At 39.4% G+C, this 27,257-nt stretch overlaps 1 protein-coding gene across 4 annotated transcripts; it reads left to right on the forward strand.

Moving 5' to 3' along the window:
• The first annotated feature begins 227 nt into the window (after positions 1 to 227).
• Positions 228 to 26,940, forward strand: LOC126982883 (carnitine O-acetyltransferase-like). 4 transcript variants are annotated; one of them, XM_050835161.1, is made up of 14 exons: positions 228 to 399; positions 9,912 to 10,057; positions 10,243 to 10,378; positions 10,674 to 10,846; positions 11,747 to 11,912; positions 13,624 to 13,795; positions 19,232 to 19,407; positions 19,705 to 19,805; positions 20,158 to 20,184; positions 20,516 to 20,635; positions 20,844 to 20,966; positions 24,708 to 24,906; positions 25,241 to 25,378; positions 25,514 to 26,940. In XM_050835161.1, the coding sequence occupies exons 1-14, from the start codon at positions 367 to 369 to the stop codon at positions 25,730 to 25,732; spliced, it is 1,929 nt and encodes a 642-aa protein (XP_050691118.1). In that variant the 5' UTR covers positions 228 to 366; the 3' UTR covers positions 25,733 to 26,940. The 4 variants fall into 4 exon arrangements, with proteins under 4 accessions (XP_050691118.1, XP_050691120.1, XP_050691121.1 ...); XM_050835164.1 differs by lacking the exon at positions 228 to 399 and adding an exon at positions 612 to 771; XM_050835162.1 differs by lacking the exon at positions 228 to 399 and adding an exon at positions 842 to 968.
• The last annotated feature ends 317 nt before the right edge of the window (positions 26,941 to 27,257 follow it).

Here is a 27,257-nt window from a genome sequence, read left to right on the forward strand (position 1 = left end):
TGGGGGCAGTTATGGGCCGTTAGAACCGTGTATTCGTTTAACTCTTCCCTCCCTTGTGAATCAGTCATTCTACTCAAGTCACTGGCACTCTCTCTTCTCTCCATGTGAATCTAAACATCTCATGCTTTCAATAATTATTGCTTGACTACCCACTATAAAATTTACTCAATGAATCCAGAAAATCTTGGGGACGTAACTATTTAATGCCGAGGCCGAAGTCTTCCCCGCGCCACTCGGCCTTGGCCTGGCCCGCCTCGGCACGAGAAGAAGAAGAAGAAGAAGAAGCAGCAGCTGTCCTCTGGCCGCCTCAGCTGATCCTGGTCGGCGTCCACTTATCTGCCTTATCGTCCTGACTCCAGCGGGGACATGGCACTTTCGGCGTCCTTCGTCCTCCGCCAGGTACGGTGTCACTGTTTGTCATCTTGTTCAACATTTCTAAATAGTCCTCTTCAGGCTACGAAGTAAATGTTTTTCTTATGAGAGCCTCCCAAGGCCGGAGAAAGGTACTTGTTTATAGTTAAGAGTACCGCGGTGTTGATGATAAACATAGGTGTGCGTATGACCCATATATCTGCTACAGGAAGAGATAAGGGCTGCACATGATGAGGAGGCAGGAGTGCAAAGGGCAAAAACTGCGTAGTCACACGGACACTAACTACCGTAGCTAGCATAATCGCCACACCTCCCTTAGCATTAACACTAATGACCAGTGTTTGTTAGTGGCGAGTGTCTTCACTCCAGTTGTGTTCAAGACTCTCCTTACTGGTCCTCGTAAGTTATTGATGGAAGGAGGTATATAATTCTCTGCTATTTTGAGAGTAGAAATCGTTTTTTTCTTAAGTTCCCTCCGTGAGGCATAGCCAGTGCTCTTACCTGAGTCTCTTACCTGGTGGGCCTCCCAGACCCCAGCTCAGGAGCCTGTGAGTGCAGGAAGCAGCACACTGCTGATGCGCCAACCCATACAAAATGTAATAATCTATAAAGGCAGTTCAGTGTATGTATAAATGGCTGTATAGTGCATCATATGCAGCTCATATGTCATCAGCATATCATCCATATTTTTGGTATGGACAGTGCACGTAAAGGGTAAGCTAATCTAGGTAATTACCATGGAAGATATAGTACTCATTCAAAAAAGCAGACACATGCACCACCACACCATGTCAGAGGTGATATTCATATTCAAATAACCTATCACTAAGATATTCCAAGAATAGATATAGTTACAGTCCTCTCTGGTAATGCATTCCAGAAAATCATGCCTCTGACTCTAAAGAATCTCTTGCGTATGTCCAACCCCATTCTTTCATCTTAATTTGGTAGCCAGAGGAGGAAACATAAACAGATCATCAAGGGAAATAGCACATTTACTATAAAAAATAAGCCAATACTTATATCTAGAGGTGGGCATGGTTCCTCTAATCCAGAGGTTCTCAAACTGGGTGCCACGGACAGTGCCTAGGGGTGCCACAAGTTTATCATGAATTTTTAATCACTTTTTTCTTCTTTTTATGTTAGTCTGCATTAATAACTCATAAGTTAATCTAATTCGACTGATGAGTTCTGTTTGGGCATGTACTGTATCGTATGTTAATTTTGGTTTGAATATGGATAATAATTTTAATTCATTAATCAAAGTAATTTAAACAGGTAAAATTGTGTATAAGAAGTTAATTCATGTGAGGAGGGGGGGGTGAAAAAGGGGTGCCACAAAAGGGTTTATATAAGTTCAGGGTGCCATCACTGAAACAAGATTGAGAACCTCTGCTCTAATCCTCTAACCGCTAATTAGCGAAGCTAACGTTTCCGTTAGCTGATTAGCATTTTTGCTAACTTTGGAAATAGTTAGTGGGCCAATTAGATTCCTCTAAATGTAGTTCCTCCCCGCTAACTTAAGTCCACTAAAAAATTCATAGAGGTTTGTCCTTGTCCATTGTGGGCAGACACAACACTAGTTGAGCCACATGGCACAATGATTCTAGGGCTTCCACTTTTTGGAGAATTACACCTTAGAGTAACTGGACAATTATTAGGGAAACTTATTGTCTAAGCTACAATATATTGAAATTTCAGGTCACTAGGTCTGTTTTTTAGGGTTTTAGAGCCAAAATACTAATCCGAAGCTTAATTGATATATAAAAAAGTTAGCAGTTAGCATTAGCTTCTTCTGATTTATTTATCAGTTTGGCAGTTTAGCGTAAGCTAAGCTAACTTTTTAGTGGATTACAAGTTAGCAAAGCTAACGTTTTGGTTAGCGGTGCCCACCACTGTTTATATCAAGTCATGGCTTAACAGTCTACCATACACAGAGTTAGGGATGTACTGATGTATCGGTAGTATCGGCACATTTTAAGAGTATCGGTATCGGTATTGGCTGATTTTCTGCCGATACTACCGATACTTGAAGGAGTTTTGTACGTCACATGTCACTCGTTGCAAATAATTTTGTTCAATAGAAACTGGATTTTCTAAATTGTTGAAAAAATATTAGAAAAGTGTAATTATCTAGTATCATGATACTACATAGTTTGGAATTTCCCGTGCTTTAATTTTCATCACTTTAAACGATAAGATTCATATTACTTTGAATACAAATATATAATACTTAGTACACAGTATAACCTTTGGTACCGCAGACACGTACAATACAGGTTTAGGACTAGTAGCTTCGGCGCGGGATTAGCGGAGCCCCTCCACTCGCCTCATTTGCCTCAATTGCCTGCCTCAGTTGGTCAGACGGTCGCCCCGCAATGGGGCACGCTGCCAGTGTCTGGGGATTTCTTCACAGTTTTCTGCCTAAATGTACGGCAATTAAGGTAAAGCTAACCTAGCTGAGTCAACTAGACCTCACAAGGCGCCTCCTCCCTCGCCCTTTGTCAAAACTCATGGGGGGGGGTGTTAACAATTCCCTTCTATGGTGGAACAACGAGCAGTGGGTCTTTTTTTTTCTTAACATTTGATATTGCCCTTTAGCTACTGGAATTGTTGTATAAAAAAAAATTAATGCACAGGTATTGGTATTGGTCAAATATTGGGGTTTCGGTATCGGTCAAATATTGGGGTATCGGCATCGGTCAAAATTTTGGTATCGGTACATCCCTACACAGTATAGATTTATATATTTCAGTCTTTGAAGATGATGTAGATGCTCCAAACCCATGACATTTATTGTCCAACACCTTTGAACCAACTCTAGCAACCTTAGGTCCTTGACATACCCTGTGTTCCAAACCAATGATGAATATTCCAGTGATGGACACACTTGTTGTGAACAGAGGAATAAGAAACGAGGCATCCCTATTAAGTAGGTTTTAGGACACCCCACCTGCTTTATGCACTATATTTGCTATGTGTTGATGGATTTTCAAAGTGGCATCTATTGTCACACCAAGGTTTACTGCAGAAACTTGAAAACTGGAATAGGCCTACCATTCTAAAGATATACAGTGGAACCTCAGTTTTTGGGAGTAATCTGTTCGAAAAAGTCTGAGGAAAACCGAATGTACGAAAACTGAAGCAAGATTTCCCATAAGAAATAATGTAAATCCAATTAATCTGTTCCAGACACCCCCCCAAAAAAAACAAAAAAAAAACATTTAATAGAAAATAACAAAAAAAATCATACACAAAACAATAAGAAATAGATATAAATGACTTAGGAAATGGATAAATGAACATTTAACATCACTTTTACCTTAATTGAAGATTCTTGTTATCATATGGAAGACGGTGAGGAGAGGATAGGGAGGAGGAGAGGTTATTGTTTGGGAGGGAAATCCCCCTCGATAAAGACTTCAGGTATCAAGGACCTATCTGGGGTTACTTCCCTATCACTTGAACACCAAAGTCTTATAAACGTGTTTGTATCTGTTTTTTTTTTTTCCTCGTATTCAGGTCAAGGTTGACTGAAATTCACGTATTTTATGCCAATGAGAATAAATAAAAGGCATAAATGGCCATATAATTCCTAATTATGTCCCAAGGGAAAGGTTCAAGGGAGGTCTGGGGGTACCTTGGAAATGCTAAGTTTTCCTTTGAGGATGATGTTGAGAGGCGATCATACAGCTGTGAGTACCAAATGCATGGGATGCTTTGTGTGGGCACTCAATTCTGGGAAATGAGTAGCCGAGTCATGTGGTCAGGCGGACGAGTTTGGTACAGACCCTTTTCAACTGTACGAAAACCGAGCTGATGTACAAAAACTGAGACAAAATTTTGATGAAAAAAATTTGTCGAAAACCGAATCATACAAAAACTAGGGCATATGAAAACTGAGGTTTAACTGTATACCCAAAGCTGGTTACTCATTAAAATTCACTAACCATCAACAAAATCTCAGCACAACACATTTGTTTGCATTCATTGATAGGCTCCAGGAAGAAGGTACCTTGTGCCAGGTGTTTACATCACACTGACCAACGAGCATATCCTGCACTGTTGTTGAGAGAGAACTAGTAATAGTAAAGTACAGCTTCAGATCATCAGCAAAGATTTTTGTAGGAAGCTTGATATCATAAGTTAGAAAATTGATATACAGCAAGAAGAGTAAAGGACCAAGAACAGACCCCAGAGGCACCTCGCTGGCTACAGTGCGTGCCTTGCTGAACTGATGGCTCACTTTTCCAATCATGACTGTTTTTCAGAAATTCTTTAACCCAATCAAGTAGTTTACCCACAATGCCTAATTTCCTTAGTTTGTCTATGAGGATGTTATGACAGATCACATGAAATGTTTTAGTAAAATCAAATAGTATGAGGTCTACAGTATGCCCACAATCAATTCCCTGGAAACTATCATTGTAAGTTAAGAGAAGTTGGTCTTCAATAGATCTCCCAGGACGAAAACCAAACTGGTCCTTTGTTAGCAGATTACATCTTTCAACATATTCAGAGATATGTTTACGTAGTATATGTTCCAGTGACTTACAACAAACAGAAGTTAAAGATACTGATCTTTAGTTTAGGGGGTCTTGTCTGAAACCTTTTTTTGAAAATAGGTACAATCAAGGACCTTTCCCAAATGGTAGGCAAGGATGAAGTTTCCAATGAGCTTTTACAATTCATCATCATGGGATAAACCAACTCAGATCGAAAAGCTTTCAACAAAGAAAGATGTATTTCATCTGGTCCCATTGAAGAAGAAACATCAAGGTTTTAAAAATATTGTCTCTTCTTGGTCATTGCTTATACTAACCTCACTTATTCTCCCAACAGTGCTCTGATGGGGTTCAGGATTGTTAGTTGCCACCACTGAGTAAACTGATGAAAAGGCATTAGCCAAGACATTTGCTACTGAAGCAGAATCATTAATAACCTGCCCATGTAATGTTTTAAGAGGGCCAATCCTGGGTGAACTAACCTTCTTCTGACGTATATGAGTGAAATGGCTTGACATTGTGAGGAAAGGACTCACACAAGGAGGTCTCATATGCTGCCTGACTAGTGATAGTGAAATTTCTATTGCTTCATCAGAATTTCTATCAAACTGGTTACAAACTGCTTTGAACTGACTCCATAAAAGCTGTCTCTCATGTTTCAGTGTCCTGGTAGGTATAGGTGACTATTTAGAGGAAGAAATAGCATCGACTTCAACACTAGGGACAAATCTTTCGGATAAGGGCGACAATATACTTTGCAAAATGTGTAAACATGTCGACATTACAATGCATGAATTCATTATCCCAATCAATAGTTGCTAAATGATCATTGATCATGTTGTATGTAGCTTTGTGCCATAATGAATGTGAAATAGTCTGGAGAGTAGGAGAAAGAGCTTGAAATATAGCTGCAAGGAATTGGACCATGACCACAGTTGGGAAAAGGAGAAAATACTATGATTTCCCCCACTATCACATTCAGATGTAAGTACAAGGTCTAATATGTTGCCTGAATTGAGAAACATTGGTTCAGTAACCCACTGAATAAAACCAAGGGAGATAAAGCAGTTATAGTACTGCCTAACAGTGAATGTTAATCCACCACACTGTAATACACTACCCCAATGAATTGAGGGCAAGTTGAAATCCCCTAGCAGCAAAATCTCATTACCAGAGCAAAAGTTATATATAAAATTAATTCAGTTATCATCATCAATTACGATATAAGAGGGGGGGACAGTATATTACTGCAATATACAAATGTCAAATCATAATCAGGAAGATGGACTGCTGCCACATCAGGATCATATCTATAACTTTACCTATCAATAGCTCATCTATATCTTTATCTTATCTATAACTTTACCTGTCTCACAGTGGTGTACCAAACTATATATATTTAGTTAAATTTAATATGATTTTAATTCAACAAGTCAACAACAACAGTGGTGTCCCACAGGTCTCTGTCCTGTCTCCCACTCTCTTTCTGATATTCATCAATGATCTTCTTTCCACAACAAACTGTCCTATCCACTCATATACCGACAACTCTACTTTGCATTATTCAACTTCTTTCAACAGAAGACCCTCACAACAGGAATTACAAGACTAGACGGGAGGCTGCAGAACGCTTAACCTCTGACCTTGCTATTATTTCCGATTAGGGCAGAAGGAATCTTGTGTCCTTCAATGCCTCAAAAAATCAATTTCTCCACCTATCAACTTGACACATGTTCCAAACTCCTATCCCCTATTCTTCGACAACACTCAGCTGTCACCTTCTTCTACACTAAACATCCACGGTCTATCCTTAACTCAAAATACAAACTGGAAACTTCACATCTCTTCTCTCACTAAATCAGCTTCTTCGAGATTGGGCATTCTGTATCGTCTCCACTATTTCTTCTCTCCCGCACAGTTGCTGTCCATATACAAGGGTCTTGTCCACCCTCGTATGGAGTATGCATCTCACGTGTGGGGGGGCTCCACTCACACAGCTCTCTTGGACAGAGTAGAGTCTAAGGCTCTTCATCTCATCAACTCCCCTCCTTCTACTGATAGTCTCCTACCTCAAATTCCACCGCCATTCTGCCTCTCTTTCTATCTTCTATCAATATTTTCACGCTGACTGCTCTTTTGAACTTGCTAACTGCATGCCTCCCCATCTCCTGCGGCCCCGCTACACACGACTTTCTACTCAAGCTCATCCCTATACTGTCCAAATCCCTTATGTAAGAGTTAACCAGCATCTTCACTCTTGTAAACTCTGGGACGATCTTCCATCATCTGTATTTCCTCCCGCCTACAACTTGAACTCTTTCAAGAGGAGAATATCAGGATATCTCTCCTCCTGGAATTGACCTCTCTTTTGGCCACTCCTCTGAACCCTTTTTTTATTGGAGCAACGATTAGTGGGCTTTATTTTTCATTATTGTTTTTTTTTTTTTTTTTTTTTTTTTTTTTTTTTTAGCTGTTTCCATTGCTGTAAAAAAAAGAAAAAAAAAGATAATCTTAACTACCTATTCTCCATGCTAGTCTCCCAAATTTCTCCTCCCTCCCTACCTCCCCCAAAATAGGAGTTCTTCAATACAATAACAAAATTGATAGCAAATACAAAAACTTGCCAGAAGTAAAAAATTTTAGGGAAAAATTTAGCCTTACTGAGCAGTCTATTTCAGAGACACTAACTATTAAGTTAGTGTAAAATATTATGCTTTTTCATGTAGAGGTAGTTTTATTTACCAGAAAATAATGAAACTCCTTGAGCAACTTTATCCTTGAATCTCAAGAAAGCTATTTTAATGTAAAATCAAATATAGCTACTCTGTACAGCAAAAAGCATCATGAATGCACATAAAGGAAAAAAATAAGCACTAAGTCCTCAAAAGATCATAAGAAGGGGGGACTCTTCTGATGCTGAAGTGAGCTGTCGTTTCGACCACCATATAGCCCACAACACATCATGAAGCTCATCACAAGTATTTATTGAAAATTATTAAACTCAACATATATAGCCAAACATAACATTTCTTCTGGGAGTGAGGCGTGGGATGATGACAGAGATTAAAAGTGAAGGAAAAAAGGACCAAAACATGAGTATCATGTGGGATTGAAATTTACCAAATACACAATGCAAGATAATGCCAAAAAAATGGAGATTTTAAGCTGCCAAATGACCTACATGAGTCTTCATTTCTGAGGGCTCAGGTACCAAGTAGTGATTTTCCCATTATTTTTATTATTTACACCTCAACCTTTCTCTGGTATCATTTATGGGAAACTTTACTGTATTTATAAACTAACAGAACCCTACCTTAACCTAACTCATAGAAGCCTGACACTGCTAAGAATAGTGACCTGTCTATTTAATTAGTTAAGACCCTATTTATAAACCAACAGACATCAGTAACATCAGTGCATAAATAGTAATTGATCGTGTGTAAGAAAAGTAACGATGAATGATTGGGCTGGGCTAATTTTTTGCCTTATAAATGATAGTTAAAAAGCATCCAGAGAAGGACAGGAAACTATTTGCTTCTTTCATTGACCTGGAAAAGGTTTATGACAGAATTGAAAGAAAGGGTTTGTGGGATATCTTGAATATTTACTGTTAGGGAGGGGATTTATTAGTAGGGATCAGGTCTTTTTATAAGGACCTGAGTGCCTCTGTGCACATGAATGAGAAACTGCTTGAGTGTTGATGTTGGTGTGGGTGTGAGAGAGGGGCATGTGACCGTATGTGATGTGACTGATGTCAATATGGCTGTTGATATTCATATGGATGGTTGTATGGGAGAAAACCAAAGTAAGGGAGTTAGGTCTGAAGCTGAAAGTGAGAAGTATGGAGCAGCCTTCGGTGGTGGGCCTTTTGCAGGTGATAGTGTTGTTAGCAGAAACTGAAGATGCTGCAGAGGATTCTGGGTGAATAATTTGACAGTGTGTTTGAAAGGAGAAAGTTTAAAATAAATGTTGGCAGGAGTAAGGTTGTGATATTCTAGGGGGCAAGAGAGCAGACAGTTAAGTTTGCAAAGCAAAGCCATACAAAGTTAGAGTGGATAGCAAGACAAAGTGCAAGAACTAGTTGGGAGAGGAGATGCTGGAAGAAGTAATTGAGTTTAAGTACTTAGTGACAGCTATATGTAAGCATGGAGGGGGAGATGAAGAAGAGAACAGTGAAGAGTAAGCAGGTAAAAATGCTTTAAAGAGAGTATGAAAGGAAGAAGTGTGAGCATGAGGTTAAAGAGGGATATAAGAATTAGCATCATCGTCCCAACTCAGTCATGTTCATTAGAGAGTTGGACATGAAATGTAGCACGGCAATCACGAATACACACGGGAAATGAGCTATATAAGAGGTGCACGTGGTGTGTCAGGATAGGATAGAGAAGTTAATGAAAGTATGTATGAGAGATTTTATATGCCTGTAATAGTGAAGGGTGTGGATTGTTGAGTGGTTGAATAGGTGGTGTGGTGTTCTTAGATGCTAAAATGGTTTGGACACATAATGGGATTATGTGAGTGCTGGATTGACTGAGTGTGTGTCAGGGGGAAACCACTAGTGAAATTGATCAATAGAGAGGACTGGTATTGGAGAGAATTGATAGGTAAGGGATTGAGTGTGTGGAGAGGGAGTGCTAGAACAGTAAAATTTGGAAATGCCTTTGCCTTTGCCACTCTCGAGGGAAATTCCTGGGAGGGAACTGGGCATTTAAGATGTAAATAGATCAACAGACTTCATCATATATTTTTTGGTGCACTTGAAATGCTAATTCCAAATCAAAAGGTACCTCAAGTCATCTTTTTTTATTAGCATTTTCCAACCATAACTTTTGGTGGTGCCTGAATTATACTATTCACTCAGGGTTGTGTCAGAGAACAACACAGTTCTTGATATGCGTGTCTTCTCAACATTGGAAGTGAAATCCATGAACTGTGTGAGTGATGAGTGCATGTTCAGTTTCAGGGTGCTGTTGCTGCTGCCTCATTCCTCATCATCCTAATTTCTACTTTCCCTCCCAATCCCTTGTTGCATAGGGGCTGAGGTGTAGCAGAGTCCTTAGGTCGGGCAGTGTATTTCCCTCCCTAGTGATGCCCCCACGACTGCTGCACCAGGGTGACCCCCCAGCCCTGCCCCAGCTCCCAGTGCCTCAGTTGCAAGAGACACTCCAAAAGTACCTCAAGTATGTCACTGCATCATTATCACACCCTATTCCTTAGATCTTACTGTGTTTCTCTGAAGGTTTACAATATAGTTAAAAGTATTGCCTTAATATTTTGTGTATATGTCAAGTCAATACTAAACTGAAAAAATGTTTAGTTACCCTCAGTATTGTGTCACTTTAAAAGGAATTTTATGAATTTTCAGAACAGTCAAACCCCTTGTAACAGAGGAGGAATATATGGTCACAGAGGAGATAGTAAAGAAGTTTGGTAATATTGATGGAATTGGCCAGAAGCTGCAGCAAAAGTTGGAAGAGAGGAAGAAAAACACTGAGAACTGGGTGAGCTTTAGTTATTGTTTCTTTGTTATTCTGAATTCACTGAAGTAGTCTAAGTATTCATTGATTTAGAAAAAAAAAATCATTGCATAATCTCCAGGAAAATAACAAGAATCTGGCTGGAATTGAAGGCTTGATTGTATGGCAACCAGTCAAAAGTAGACCGTCATGCATTGCTGTATTAGTTTCCCTAAGGAAGTTGTCATACAGATTATACAAACAAGTGTAGTCCATGCCTCTATTTTAATTCTTTGTATGCTCTAGGAATTGAGCAACTTTTTCTAATTTTCTTCTGTAGTTATCTGACTGGTGGATTAATGCAGCATATCTGGACTGCCGTGGACCATTGGTGGTGTGGTCTTCCCCAGGGCTTGTGTTTCCGCTTCAGGAGTTCAAGACCTTAGATGACCAACTTAATTATGCTGCCAAAGTAATTGCAGGAACTCTGGACTACAAGATCATGGTGGACGAGTAAGTGGTGATGCCCTATGTTGGTGAACCTTTTGACTCTGTGTTTTTAGTGTGTGCGTGGAGGAGTCATGTGGGTGTGAAGAATGGCTGAGTAATGATACTGAGCAACCATTGGTTCCTTGTGTTTTCCCATGTATATTGATGTTGAAAGTTATATAACAGTTTTCCTTTTATGTCTCTTGTACGTATTTCATTGATTGACTCTGAGCAAGTTTTGAAATCCTCGATTCTCATTTTACAGTTGTGATCAGATCATTACATAGAATATGAAAGAATTTTTTATCTCGCACTCATTTGCTATAAGGAATTAATTTAATGTTTTAAAGCATGAGATGTTCTCACTAAATGCCTCTGATAGTTTCTTGGAAACTATGACTTTAAACGAAACAATGTATAGTGTTTCCTTTTTATTTGTGGATTTTTTATTTTGAGGTTATTCTAGAAAAACGTAAATGTGAAACATTCCTAAATTTGTGTTATAAAATTTAAATTCCTGTCACACATATGGCAGCAGTGTAAACCTGAAGGGGATCCCCACTGCCTCTGCCGTTGCCTCACTCCTCAGTTGCGTGTCATCCTACAAATCTGTTGGTTTAGGTTCAATCCAGGCCTGGGACAGTTGGTGCCCAGCTTGCATATCTGTTAATCCTCCCTTTCAAGTTCATCCCTGAATGTGTACCTGGGGAAGGTACACATATATAATATATGGTAACCCATATGTCTCACTTGCCCTGTACCCAAGAGTAGTGGGGTCTTACCCATCACAGACCCAAGGGCAAAAGAAATGTAGATGAGCGCTGAGGCCACGCGCAGCTTTGCATATGCTCCCAATTTCATATTTTTGCATTCCTCTCTGTCTAATTTTTAGTGTAAGGTTTAAATGTTGCTTTTGTAATGCAGGAAAACAGTACCAGTGGACCGCATGGGAAAGGACATCTTAGACATGTCTCAGTATTTCAAGATCTTGGGCACTTGTCGCATCCCCGGGGTGACAAGGGACACAATCAGGTTTTATGGACAAGAAGCAGACCCCCCAAAACACATAGTGGTGGCACATAACAATCATGTAAGTGAAATTGTATTGTGTACAGCAAATTGTTGTCAGTCAACACTCCTGGGTCATCTGCATGCTGCTGTGTTCTGGATCTTTTTTATTTTTTTATTTATCATTCATCCACAGAACATTTGCTAAACAAGAAACCTTTACATATATAATTTACTACATCCATATTTCACAGTAAAAAGTTTGGCAAAGGTTTCCATAACCAAGGGAAGGATTTCAAATGAAAAGATGATTGAAACAAACAATGAAGGAAGGGGATGTGTGGATCAAATTTTTGCACTCAAAATAATTATTGTGAAGTATCTAGAGAAGGATAGAAAACTATTTGCTGCTTTCTTGGATATGGAAAAGACCTATGATAGGGTTGACGGGAAGGGTTTATTGGATCTCCTGAAGATGCAGTTGTCCCTTAATATGAGTATTCACACGTTACGCAACAGAGACCCCCACGAATGTTAAAGTTCTGTGAATGACTGCTACCCCTTTAACCCGTGGGCTTCAGCTATAGGAAAGCCGAGAAACGACAAAGTTACCCTGAATTTTGAGACTAAGAAAAGAGCATGGAACGTACATCAGAGTACTCCTCTTATAACCATAAAGCCGTTAAAAATATTTACTTTTACTCAAACTCCATTTTTTTGGGGTGGTGTTTGTTACAAAATAAATAGTCTCTTGACGCGTGGCATCTAGCCAAGAGTCGCTTGATGTTTACTATAGGGTATTTGCCAAGTGATTTCTGTATGGATAGCTAATTGAGTATGCCATGACCTTACAGCACCACCTATGACAAAAAAGCCCATCTCAAGATCACTCACCCACCACAATGACCTCGGGCATTCATGGTGGGTTGCGCTATGCCACCACCGCCTACAATTAGCTTGAATTAGGTGTTTTATGGCGAGCCCTTTTTGGGGTCCACCGTACCACAGCCACGACTTGTGAAAGCCCTAAAAAGGGTCTGCCGACGTTCTCGGGTTAATACACTCCTAGCCTCTCATTTTCTTTACAGAACCAAAGAAAAAAAACATTTCTGCAGCTTTAGAAACTTTATATGATTGGTATAAAAGCTGTAAAAATGATTAAAACTATTTATATATAGCTCAGTAAATGTACTTTACATGCTTTATTTATGGGGTAGGGGAGTGGAATGGCAAGAACACGCCAATTGACCCCATAATGGCTTAATATTTTCCCTGTTCATTCACTCCCTTTTAGGTACATTTACATCCTTCTTCCACCTCTCTCCTTCAAATATTCCTCACTCCATTTGCTCCACTATACTAGTGGTCTCTTTACCACCCACTTACTTATATTTTAGATACTCTTACAAACACACTACAAAATTTCACCTCTGCATTTTCATACCATATCCAAACCATCTCACTGAACTCTGCTTTACCCATTCCAGTACTCCTCTTCCTACACATCTTGCTCCTACATCTATACTGCATCTCCTGTCCACCTCTTCCTTACTCACATCATGCTAGCTTGTTAATAATATGACCTCCTCAAGTAGCTAATTTCTACTTCATGTACCCATATCTGTTGACTCAATCCACGCCCATGTAACAGAAGCATAGGTCAAAGTTGGCAGAACCATACACTATATTCCAAAATCCTCCCTTTACCTCCATGCTCACCTTTGTACCTCTCATGCTTCTCATGATAATAGGGTAGTTGTATTAATTAATGGTTCCTTCATTCTTTACTACAGTTTTTCAAGATTGACGTTTATGGGAAGCATGGGAAGCCACTCAACGTGCGTCAGTTGGTGCATCAGTTGCGTAATGTTGTAGAGCGCTCAACACACCCCACAGTCCCTGTTGGCATCCTCACCACACAAAACAGGAATGTCTGGGGCAAGGCATACAAACAACTCAGGAAAGGTGAGATTATATAATTATGCAGTATTAACTAAGAACAGCCATGCACCTAAGTGGCCAGGTAGATGGAGGACACAGTGTTACTTGTCTGTGATGGCAGTGTGATATATATCTAGATCAAGGGTTCCCAACGTGGGATGCCTGTACCCCCAAGGGGTGTGACATAGAATTTCAGGGGGGTAACAGAGTGGCTTATGTGGATTGATTTTACAGTTTACAATTTTTTTTCTGGGTAAAGTATATTTTTTAAGTTGAATTTGTTCATCTGCAGTATTGTATGTGGTTCTAGAATTAGAAAGTAGACTTCACTTTCAAATGTGATGCTACTTTTGTTGGGAGTATGAACATTGATCAAGGGAGCAGCACAGGCTTTTTTTGTCGTTTTGATGCCCTTGAGCTGTCTCCCTTGCTGTAAAAAAATAAATAAATAAATAAAAAAAATCCTAGGGGTGTGGGGCATACGGCCATACCATACATCTTCCCCACCCATTCCCCTTCCCCTTCCCTTACACGATGTCCCCTTTCTGTTGGGCACTATAAGTTGACCCCGACCCCTTCCCTTCCTAGGGGTTGGGTTGGTAGCATTTGCAAATACCTCTACGTGGAAATCTTGATAATTGAAGATTTTACACACATTAGTGTGATTATACATATTTTTTCATGTTTAATCACAATTAAAATAGTTGATTGAATAGTGCATATATAGGTATAATTGTGGAAATTTTTATATGACGACAGAATTTCATAGAAATATCTGAATAAAGTCATGATGGCATAGGGTTGGCATCCCTGGCGGGCTGTGTTTCCACACCTCCATCGCTCCACACAACCAGCCCAGGAGCCCACATGTGCCCGCCGCTACCACTCCTTTTCCTTTCGCTACCGTCCCGCCAAGCAAGGATCCATTAGAATACAGATTGAGCCCCGTTGGAACTATAGCAAAGGACTACCTGCTTGAGTTAATCAAGCAAGTGTGTTGACATGGCAAGGGTTAAAAATCATGATGAATCATGAAACCCTAAAGTCTTTAACAACATTTTTAATCATTTATTTTAAAAAACTTTTCCTGATTCATATTAGATCAAATAAATTTTCTTATAATTCCTGGATCATTTGCTACTATATTAACCCTCTTGTGCACGATGACGCATCTTGCGTCATCAAGGGTAAAAGGTCCTGGCGCACGATGACGCACGATGGGGAGGGGTTTAGGACCTAAATTGCGCCCTTTCAAAGATTCACTGAGATCTGGGAGGGTATCATTCCTGTGAACACTACTACTAGCCTACTAATTATAATGATAATAATAATAACAAAACTACAATTACTACTACTACTACTACTATGTACTTCTACTACTACTACTATGTACTTCTACTACTACTACTACTATGTACTTCTACTACTACTACTACTACTACTACTACTACTAACTTTCTATCTGATCGCCAGTATGGGTTCCGCAAGGGGCATTCTACTGGCGATCTTCTAGCTCTCTTAACTGACTCTTGGTCATCCTCTCTTAGCCGTTTCGGTGAAACTTTCTCAGTTGCGCTAGACATATCGAAAGATTTTGATAGAGTCTGGCACAAGTTTTTACTTTCTAAACTGCCCTCTTTCGGATTCTATCCCTCTCTCTGTTTCTTTATCTCCAGTTTCCTTTCCGGCCGTTCTATCTCAGCTGTGGTAGATGGTCACTGTTCTTCCCCTAAACCTATCAACAGTGGTGTTCCACAGGGCTCTGTCCTATCACCCACTCTTCTTTCCATAACAAACTGTCCTATCCACTCATACGCTGATGACTCCACTCTGCATTACTCAACTTCTTTCAACAGAAGACCCTCTCAACAGGAACTACAAGACTCTAGACTGGAGGCTGGAGAACGCTTAACCTCAGACCTTACTATCATTTCCGATTGGGGTAAAAGGAACTTTGTCCTTCAGTGCCTAAAAATCCAGTTTCTCCGCCTATCAACTTGACACAATCTTCCTAACACCTATCCCCTATTCTTCGACAACACTCAGCTGTCACCTTCTTCAACACTAAATATCCTCGTTCTATCCTTAGCTCAAAATCTCAAGTGGAAACTTCACATCTCATCTCTTACGAAATCAGCTTCCTCGAGGTTGGGCATTCTGTATCGTCTCCACCAGTTCTTCCCCGCACAGATGCTTTCCATATATAGGGCCCTTGTCCACCCTCGTATGGAATATGCATCTCACATGTAAGGGGGCTCCACTCACACAGCTCTTCTGGACAGAGTGGAGTCTAACAGCCGTACCATTAGGCAGCCTCTAAACCTTCCTCTTCCTCTTCCCTTAAACGGTGTCCCCTTTCTGCCGGATACTATAAGGTGATCTCAGTCCCTTCCTCCGCTAGAGCTTTTTCCGAGTTGGGTTGGTAGCCTCTGTAAACATCTCTACACGGAAATATTGATAATTGAAGCATTTTACATATATTAGTGTAATCATACATATTTCTCAATGTATAATCACGAAGAAAATGGTTGATTGAAAGGCAAATGAGTAGGCGGTGGCCGAACTGGTAACGTACTGGGCCCACATTCACCGCGTGATGGACGACGCGGGTTCGAATCCCCACGCTACCACTCAGATTTTTCAGTCACCGCCGAGTGGCTTAAAACTACCCACATGCTGTCCCGAAGACCACCCATCAACCCGGACTCTAGAGGAAGCCGTCCAAGTGAATCAAGAACGCATGAGCCAATGCAAGATGGCGCCACTATAAACACTCGCCTGCGCCAGAACGGGCTGGGCCGACCATCAGGCCCCACCTGGAAGAAGCCTTGGGCCGACCATCAGGCCCCACCAGGAAGATGCCTTCAACAGAAGTATTCGTCAAGCCCACAAACCCCGGACACTGCCTCAATGGAAGAAGTGAGTGTCCACAAAGATACAAAGACTCGACAATCGGCGCATATGTCAGAAGGGCACTCACTCACTGCAGCACATGGCAACAAATACACAGCGAAATAGAGCGCTCAACACAAGTCCTACTCAATAACGGCTTCAGTGAGATTGAAATCAACCGCCACACCAAGAAGATCATGGATAGCTGGCACAATCCAAAAACAACAGAAAAGAAGCAAGAAATTACCATCTTCTACAGAGCATTCTTCTGGACAGCACACAAGGAAGAAGAAAGGATCATGAGGCAGATAGTGCACCGCAACCTAAAACCCACAAACCAGGAGAAGAAGATCAGCCTCCGAATATACTACAAAAACAAGAAAACAAGCCACCTCCTACTGAAAAACAATACTCGCCCCGATAAAGAGACAACCCAGAAGTCTGACATCATATACAGGTTCAACTGCACAAGAGGAAACTGTGAAGTCCTCTCCTCGTTGTATATCGGCATGACGACAATGAGGCTGTCTCGGCGACTTACATTCCATCTATCTGCCGGAGCCCCCAAAAAACACCTTCGAGAAGAACACGGAGAGACAATAACAAGAAGCACCCTGGAAGAAAACACAGAAATTCTGGATACCTGCCAGGATAGGCGACGACTTCCAATATTGGAGGCCTTGTACATACAAGAACTCAAGCCAAAACTCAACATCCAGGCTGAGGACCTACAGGCCCTACCGAGCATGCGCCGACAAACAGGCAGCCATCAATCATCGATGCGCGCGCACGAGGGACGCGGGACGAGCCAATCAGCGTCCCGCCCAGAGGAGAGTAGCAGCGAGGCTCCAGCTTAAAAGGAGCCGCGCGCCATCCACTTACCATTCTCACCTCAACACCAGGGGAAGGAACATCTCTCTACTAGCTGCTGATGAAGGGTTAAGAACCCGAAATCCGGATCCAGCCAAATGACTAGCTACGGCGAAGTCATACAATTCCTGTCAAAAGAGAATAGAACACTACTAAGATAAAAAGAAAGTACATTGAAGAAAATAATAAACGCCAACCTAGCCATCACTTTTAACAAAATATATATATATATATATATATATATATATATATATATATATATATATATATATATATGTATATATATATATATATATATATATATATATATATATATATATATATATATATATTCATATCCTCCTCCTCCTATATCTTCCATCACCTATACATCTTCCATCATATATATATATATATATATATATATATATATATATATATATATATATATATATATATATATATATATATATATATATATATATATATATATATATATATATATATATATATATATATATATATATATATATATATATATATATATATATATATATATATATATATATATATATATATATATATATATATATATATATATATATATATATCCGCCACTGTGGGGTATGAGCTTGTATATCAGCCTCCCTTCTCCCCTGAGGATGGAGGCCATCCTCAGGGTGAGCCCCACTTGCCTGGGCGGGATTGGTGAAGTGGTTGGGCGTGTATACACATTGGTGGGCCATGCACACAAGACCTCTGGGGCTCCACCCTCCTCTTAGATCCTTCAGAGATTTAGCCTGGGACTGCAAGGTCCCTGTGACCAAGGGTGCCACGAGGAGGCACTCTGAAGGTCTTGACAATTAAAAGGCTGTGTAGCAGCTGGAATGACTTGTCCATTCTGCCATCTTTTCACTGGAGCTATCTAGTTGCTGCAGCTGAAAGCAAGAAATGGCAAACAATCTCCTACTTCACTACAGCACTAGATGCATTTCCTGTTCTGCCGTGGAGCCACTTTCTACATTATTTCTGATTTACTGCTTATATATTGCTTATAAATTGTAGTTGCCCTTAGACTTGTCATCCTCATGGAGAATCCAAGCAATATAAATGTGGCTGCTGCTCTCACATAAACATTACCAGTGTAGTGTAATGCAATGATATCATCAGCACCAGACCAAATGCATATAATGCATGGATAAAACTGAGTCATTTATGAGACATTAGTCAGGTTAATATCATCTTTGGAAAGGAAAGGGTCACTGAAACACAAATCCATGAAATCCACAGAAACTGATTAAAGGTAATCCTCAAGCAATGACAGTTATTTAGCAAGGTGTTGATGTAGTACCATTTCAGTGGTCAGCGGAAAGAGCTATAAAAGACTGCTGTTACTGATGCTGTAACCTCCAAATTACACCACGTGTGTATCGTATTACACAGAGAAGATACCTCTCAGCCCGCATATTAAATGGATTTTTTGGAGGTCGTCTTATACCCTGGAAATGCAATACTCCAGTTAGTTCATTTGCAACCAGTGTTTAATAAACCTTTGATCAATATCAGAGGTAAGGCTGATAATATGTAAGAATTTCTTTCCTTTTGGATAATTAACTTTTGTTAACCTGCTTTTTTCTGGTAATATTCTTGTAGTACTTCCTCCTTTTGAGGCATTATGTCAGCAATATTAATGATTGCTCTCTAACTTTCTCATGCCAGACAAAGTAAACAAAGCTTCCATCGAAGAGATTCAGCGCTGCATCTTCTTGGTGTCACTAGATGGTCCTATTGTTAACCCCACTGGCAACATCATGACAGATGCAGCCCTCAACTGTGTCCACGGCAATGGACCCCAGGGTTATGCTGGCAACAGGTGGTATGACAAGACTATCCAGGTGTGTCAGCTTGTAATTGTGTCTTCATTTAGTAAAGAAATCAAGGGATGTTATATTTTGTAAGGTAGATAGATGTACGGTGTGTTAGCTATCTTTGCAAAGAATATAAGGCTTATGTAGATTGAAATTCTTGTCTCTTATAAGCTGAATTTTTATTGAAAATTTTCTGTATCATTCATCTTGTTCATAGTTGATCCACTGGCCATATTTAAGTATGCTTTTCTGTAGGCATTCTGAATGAGAGTAATTTAATTATTGTTAATCCATATGTTAATTTTGTTTCCTTTTCTGCCCCAGTTCATCGTTGGGAAGAAAGGTGCCGTGGGCCTGACCTATGAACACACACCAGCTGAGGGTCCACCTATTGCCAACCTCATGGATCACATCATGGACTTCATGTAAGTGGCCCAAGCAAGGCACTACCTTTTCTTTGATTTTTAGGTTTTAATCATACTTACCGAAGAGAACTTGTCCTATATGTTTGCATGAATTTTCCTAAGACCTGTAGCTTTTGCATGGCCAGTCATTATGATTATATAGGAGCTGCATGTGATTTATGTTTTCTTCATGTATTTAGGTTATTTATTTACAAAACCAGAAAACCAAACATTTGGGAACATATCGTTGTTTTCTTTTTAGTGGGTTGACTTAGTTTAGTTTAACTTAACACCTCTTAATTATTTTCCCTAAGTTTTCTGTTTGATTTAATTTTTGTAGCTTCTTCAGAATTTTTGCTTTGTTTTGTTTCAGAGGCCAATCTCCAAAGGATGAATTAGTGTAAGTGTTTTAGTGAATCACCACATCATTGTAGTAAGCAGTTATACTTGAAAGTTTTTGTCAACCTGTTGTGTGATATGATTACATGATCCTTGTCAGGAGGATTGGTGAGTATTGAATGAAGGATATATGGCATTCACAGCTTTTTTGTAAATTTGTTATGAAATTTCTGCTTCTGTAATTATTGCCATTTCTATGATTTCAGAAGATTTACACTTTCTTAGTCTTATTTTTAACTTTCAAATTTCCTGTTGAATTGATAGAAATAATTGTGTAGATGAATGCCTAGCTCCTAACCAGTGGTGCTTCCTTTGCCATGGCACACTTTCAGGGCAGAGCAGCAAGACCCTCGGCCGCCGGCAGTGGAGTTGTCCCGGCCTCAGCGTCTCATGTTTAATATCAGCTCAGAAATGAAACAGGAAATTGAGGATGCCAAGATTGCTCTGGAAAGGTATTGGCTACCTGTTTCATCCTCTCATTTTACTGAAAGTATTTTTCCTTATATTCCTCTCTTTCTGGCCATGGCTGCCTTATTTGCCACATTTTTTTTCTCAAAGGTCATTGTTCTGTCTTTCAGTCTTTATATAATTGGTGTATATAATGAGAAAATGCAGATACTTATAAATAGTGCCGGCATCAAGATTTTAATTTATTTTCAGTTTGGTTGGTGACTTGGAGATGACTTGCTTCAAGTTTACAGGCTTTGGCAAGAACTTCATCAAGTCTCAGAAACTAAGTCCTGATAGTTTCCTCCAAATGGCCATCCAATTGGCATTTTTCAGGTATGGTATGGCAATTCAAGTATATACCTTATTTGTATGCCACCTGGTTAATGGGTAAAGAAAACTGCTCCCAGTAATATTTATAAAAGGAATATTTTAATTATAATGTAAATTAAAATCCCATTAACCAATAGTTATTTGTTATTTACTCTAGAAACTTTAGGAAATTTATCTGTTAAGCAGCCACATAAACACACACACACACACACACACACACATATCTCTCTGGTAGCTCAATCGGTTAGAGCGCCGCACTGCAAGGCTTCACGGCCAAACAGGCGGCGGTTTGAGCCCTGCTCAGGCCGGATTTTTTCTGCAAAGGGGATGGGGTGTGAGGCCTGCCAGTACCCAGAGATCAACAATAATGACCACATGCTCACGTCGTGAGGATACCTGCTGGCGAAAGCGAGTCCAACTCGTGATCAGGCCGTGGTGAATTACACACACACACACACACACTGATTAGACCAAAATTGGAATATGCAGAAACTGTGTGGTCTCCCCATAAGAAGAAACACATAAACACATAAAAAAAAAAATAGAAAGAATACAAAGGATGGCAACGAAAATGGTTCCAGAACTGGAGGGATTGACATATGAAGAAAGGTTAAAGGAAATGGACCTACCAACACTGGAACAAAGAAAAGAAAGGGGAGACCTAATACAAATTTATAAATTATTGATTAAAATGGAAGAAGTAGACAATGAGGAGCTACTACTAAGAGAAGGAAGAAACGTCAGCAACACACGAGGGCACAGTAAAAAGTTGAGGATAGGAAGATGCTTGAGAGACATAAAGAAATATAGCTTTCCTCAAAGAAACATAGAGGTTTGGAACAGACTAAGTGAGGATGTAGTATCGGCTAAGAGTGTGCACAACTTTAAGGAAAAGCTGGACAAATACAGATATTGAGACAGGACCACACGAGCGTAAGCTCAGGCCCTGTAAAACTACAACTAGGTAAATAAATACACACACACACACACACAGATAGTGTTTAACAATAACTACAATGTATGAAGGAAGGATAGGAGGGGTAAAGGTGGTGGAGGAGTGATGATAATAACAAGAAAGGAGTTGTTGGTGAAATCAGTAATATATAGAGAAGGAAAGGTGGAAATAATGAATGTTAACTTGGATAATAAAAACCGAGAAATGCTCATGCTAATAGCAACCTATGTACCACCAAAAACAAACTCATGGAACAGAGAAGAATATGAGACGATGATTGAGGATACCATTCAGTGTTTGAGTAGGTTACTTAAAGCAAATAAAAGAGTCTTTTTGGTTGGGGACTTTAACTGCAAAGAGGTAAATTGGGAAACATTCGAAAGTGGAGGAAGTGAGACGGCATGGGGGGAAAGATTTCTAAAACTGACCATGGAAAACTTAATGATGCAGTGGGTGACTGAGAATACAAGATACAGGAGTGATGACGAACCAGCGAGACTGGACCTGGTGCTGACGAAGGGAGTGCACTTGTTAAATGAATTAAGATATGTGTGTCCCATGGGAAAAAGCGATCATGTAATAATAGAGTTGGAAACCGATGAGGAAGTCACTGAGGAAGACGAATCATACAAAGAAAAAAGGAAAAACTACAGGAAATCAGACATAAAAAATCTCAAGAAATATTATGAAAAACTGGACTGGGAAAAGTTAAAAAGAACAAACGCGGTGCAGGAAAAGTATGATATATTCATAGAGGCATATGAGACAGGAGTAAAAAAATATGTCTCATTATATAAACCAATAGAAAGAGGAAAGCAAGATTGGTTTAATGCAAGATGTGCGGGAGCAAAGAAAAGAGAGACAAAGCGTGGAAAAGATGGAAAAGAAATAAGAACCATAGGAATAAAGAAGACTTTAAGATAGTAAGAAATGAATATGTGAAAATAAGTAGGGAGGAAGAGAAAGAATACGAAAAGGATATTGTTGGAAAGTGTAAGGAGGAACCCAAATTGTTTTATAGATTTATAAATGGAAAAATCAAACCAAAGGAAAAAATAGAAAGACTGAAAGATGGAAATAAGATAATTGAAGATCCTAAAGACATGACTGAGCTACTAAACAAGAGTTTTCAACAAGTTTTTACAAAAGAATCAAAATTTAATAAACCACAAGATGACAAGATGAATATTCAAATGGAGGAAGTAATAGTAACTAAAGAAGATATATAAAATAATGGAGGAGCTGGAAGAGAGGAAAGCAATAGGACCGGATGGAGTTTCAGGTTTTATATGAGTATATGATATAAAGTGCTCAATATCAACTGGTAAAGTACCTAAGGAATGGCGAAGGGCTGAGGTGGTCCCTATATATAAAAGCGGGAAAAAGGAAGAACCTCTGAACTATAGACCAGTATCATTGACCAGTATAGTTTGTAAAATATGTGAAAAAGTGATAAAGAAACAATGGACAAAATTTCTAGAACACAATATAATTACAGAAAAACAGTATGGCTTTAGACAAGGGTGTTCATGTGTAACAAACTTATTAAGCTTTTACTCGAGAGTGACGGACATAACACAGGAGAGGGATGGATGGGTAGACTGTTTGTATTTGGACTTGAAGAAGGCTTTTGACAAAGTTCCACATACAAGACTACTATGGATGCTGGAAAATAAAGGAGGATTGAATGGGAAATAAAAAACTGGATGGAAAGTTACTTAAGAGGAAGAGAAATGAGAACAGTGTTAAAGGACATAAAATCGGAATGGAGAAATGTAGATAGTGGGGTGCCTCAAGGATCGGTACTGGCACCAATACTTTTCCTGGTGTATATAAATGATATGCCAGAGAAAGTAAATAGTTACATGAGCTTGTTTGCAGACAATGAAAAATTGCTGAGACACATAAGAAATAGTAGACTGTGAAATTCTGCAAGAGGACCTAAATAAGATTTGGGATTGGAGTAAGAAATGGGAGATGGAGTTTAATGTGAAGAAATGTCACGTAATGGAAATAGGAAAGAGTGAAGGGAGACCAAAATGGACATACAGAATGGGAGATGGAGAAATATTAATAGTTCAAAAAGAGAGAGATCTGGAAGTGACAATACAAGATAATCAACAGTCAGAGAGTCATGTAAATAGGATATTCGGAGATACGTATAGAATGGTAAGAAATATAGGAATAGCGTTCCACTACATGGATAAAGATATGATGAAAAAGATGATAACCACTATGATTAGACCAAAGTTGGAATATGCGAAAACTGTGTGGTCTCTCCATAAGAAGAAACACGTGAAAAAAACTAGAAAGAATACAAAGGATGGGAATGAAGACGGTTCCAGAACTGGAGGGATTGTCATATGAAGAAAGGTTAAAGGAAATGGACCTGCTAACATTGGAACAAAGAAGAGAAAGGGGAGACCTAATACTAATTTACAAATTGTGGAATAAAATGGAAAAAGTAGATAACGAGGAGTTGCTACTAAGAGAAGTAAGAAACACCAGCAACACATGTAACAGTAAAAAATTGAGAAAAGGAAGATGCTTGAGAGACAAAAAAATATAGCTTCCCGCAAAGAAGCATAGAGGTTTGGAACAGAGTAAGTGAGGATGTAATATTGGCAAAGAGTGTGCACAACTTTAAGGAAAAGCTGGACAAGTACAGATATGGAGACGGGACCACACGAGTGTAAACCCAGGCCCTGTAAAATTACAACTAGGTAAATACACACACACACACACACACATACACACACTTTGTGTAGCACATTGTCTACCTTGGACAGGATCCATCAAGAGCCAGGAGCCCATTATGAGTCAGCATCCACGAGGAAGTACATCTATGGTCGCACTGAGACAATACGCTCCTGCTCGCAGGAATCGGTGGCTTTTGCTCAGGCCATGTTGAAGCCTGACCTTCCAAATGCTGAGAAAGCAAAGGCTTTGCGGGCTGCTGTTGAAGAACATAAAAACTATTCCAAAAGGGCAAGTTTCATGTGCCTTCCTGTAAAATGTAATGTTACTTGTTGTGATATGTATTTTATGAAATTTGACAAGAATTGTCACAGTACATTATAGTCACCATACACCAAACTGGCCCAGAAGCCCTGCCTTGCCTTCCATAGCTATGGGAACTGATTGGTTGGATGAAAGGAGGTTGGAGTTAGGAGTCAGTGTTGCCTTGAAGGGAGGGGGAGGAAGAAGGTGGGGCATCTGGACCAATTTAATGTATGATGACTATAGATAAATTTATTTGGCTAAGTATGTATGAGAGCATAATTTAGTACAGATTATAAATAAAAATGCTTGCCTTTATCAGGCTGTAAGTGGCTATGGGATTGACCGCCACCTCCTTGGACTCAAATTGGCTGCCATTGAGGCAGGGATGGATGTACCAAAGCTGTTCATGGATGTTGGGTACCTGCGCAGCTCTCATATGCGTCTCTCAACAAGCCAGGTACTGTTGATGATAGTGATATATAGTAAATCTTTGTTCTATAACTGTTTTTAGGTGGCATGTCAAAGAACTGTAATTGTTAATAAGTAATGCAAGAAGTTAAGAATAATAACCACCGTGCATTTTTTTTTATAGGTTCCTGCAAGGTGTGAGGCTTTCATGTGCTATGGCCCTCTGGTGCCTGATGGGTATGGCTGCTGCTACAACCCCAGAGGCGATGGTGTGTTCTTTGGTGTCTCAGCTTTCAATTCTTCTCCCGAAACAGACTCTGCAACCTTCCGTGAGGCCCTTGAGCAAAGCCTGATGGACATGCATGATGTTATAGTTAAGGATGGACTCAAAGCCAAGTTATAGATTACTTGTCATTAGTCTTTCTGCAATGCAATACAATAATTAAGCTTGAGATATTTTTAGTATAGCCTAAGTCCATTCAGTATGAAGATACACCCACTGCAATTGGTTCATTGAACAGATAAATGATGTAGCAAAAATACTCTGTTGCCTTGATATTATATTCTTGTATTTTTTGTCTTTTGTTAACTGTGGCTGTGATTATTATTGGTCTAACAGTTTCAATGATTGAAGGGGGAGTGGTCAGCTATGAAATAATTAACATCATGTTAATCTGATGTGCACATTTGGTAAAGTTGCTTACTGCCATAACCCTAACTCTGGGAGATTGTATATTACATAGAAGGAAAAGCTTACCAACTTACATGTTTGTCATCATCATCATCATCATCACCATCATTACAGACCTCATTTATCATTTAGGCAGTGAGGAAAATTGAAATTACTTAAAATCAGGTAAAGAAGGACTGCCAGATGATAGAGGCTTAAGACATCATTCAAACTTATGCCATACTTAAGCATCAGCAATGATCAATCACGGTCAATGTCACTATGGTTCCTCCAGTCCAATGAAAGTCTGGAACTGTGTTTTCAATGCGTCCCAGCCACTCTTGTCTCTCAACCATAGCTTAAAAGGCAAGGAACTGCAACTGTAAAGGTCTTCTTATGCTTCCTTGATGTAGAAGAGCATTAGTTGAAAACCAAGAACTAGTACCAATATGTATAAATGAAAAGAAAAAGAGAAAAGTGGCAATATAAAAAATTACATCAATCATGTTTGTAGCCATGAAAATCTAAGAGTATGGGTCGCATGAGTGATGTCAGAGGGTCTGATGCCATACAGTGGTTTTAAAGTCAGTTGACGGTGCTATCATGCTTTTTAAATTTGCTCTATGAATAAGTTATATGCCAACCATTGCATCCATCATTTTCCTTTCCTCTCCCATTCTGATTTTTTCTCATCGCCTAGATCAATGCTTTAATGAATATTGTTCCACGAAGGGCAATTCATCATTGTACCATCAAATGGAGACACTGTTCAATTGGTACTCTGCAATTCTTGATTTTAATTTGTAAGATAGTGTTTTTTACAAACTTACAGTTAATAGACCTCATTAGCTGAATAAGTTATGATATTTAATAAGCTTTGGAATAGTGTACATTTAATTACCAGAAGTCTGATGGTCTCAAGATATATGTGGAGGGCATTATTGATATTTTTTTAATCCATCGTAAAGAGGGAATTCGTTTGTTCTGGTAATTAATAACCTCTGGATACCCTTTAATAGGCGTACCTAACAATCACCAAATGGAGGGGGTACAAACTTGGCAGAGGGACTTTTTTGGCAGCCATAGCTGGTAACGGGCTAAAGAGTACCCTATCCAGATATTTTGTTTTTATTTATTAATGATCCACGAGACATCCTAGAGTTAAATCAAAGTATGTGCTTATCTTTGTATTCATTCATACACACACTGGTAATATTTCTGTGGTGTCTGATTCACTTGTTTGAGCGAAATTCTATTG

The sequence above is a fragment of the Eriocheir sinensis genome, chromosome 52, assembly GCF_024679095.1.
Source record: "Eriocheir sinensis breed Jianghai 21 chromosome 52, ASM2467909v1, whole genome shotgun sequence".
Classification (NCBI taxonomy): domain Eukaryota; kingdom Metazoa; phylum Arthropoda; class Malacostraca; order Decapoda; family Varunidae; genus Eriocheir; species Eriocheir sinensis.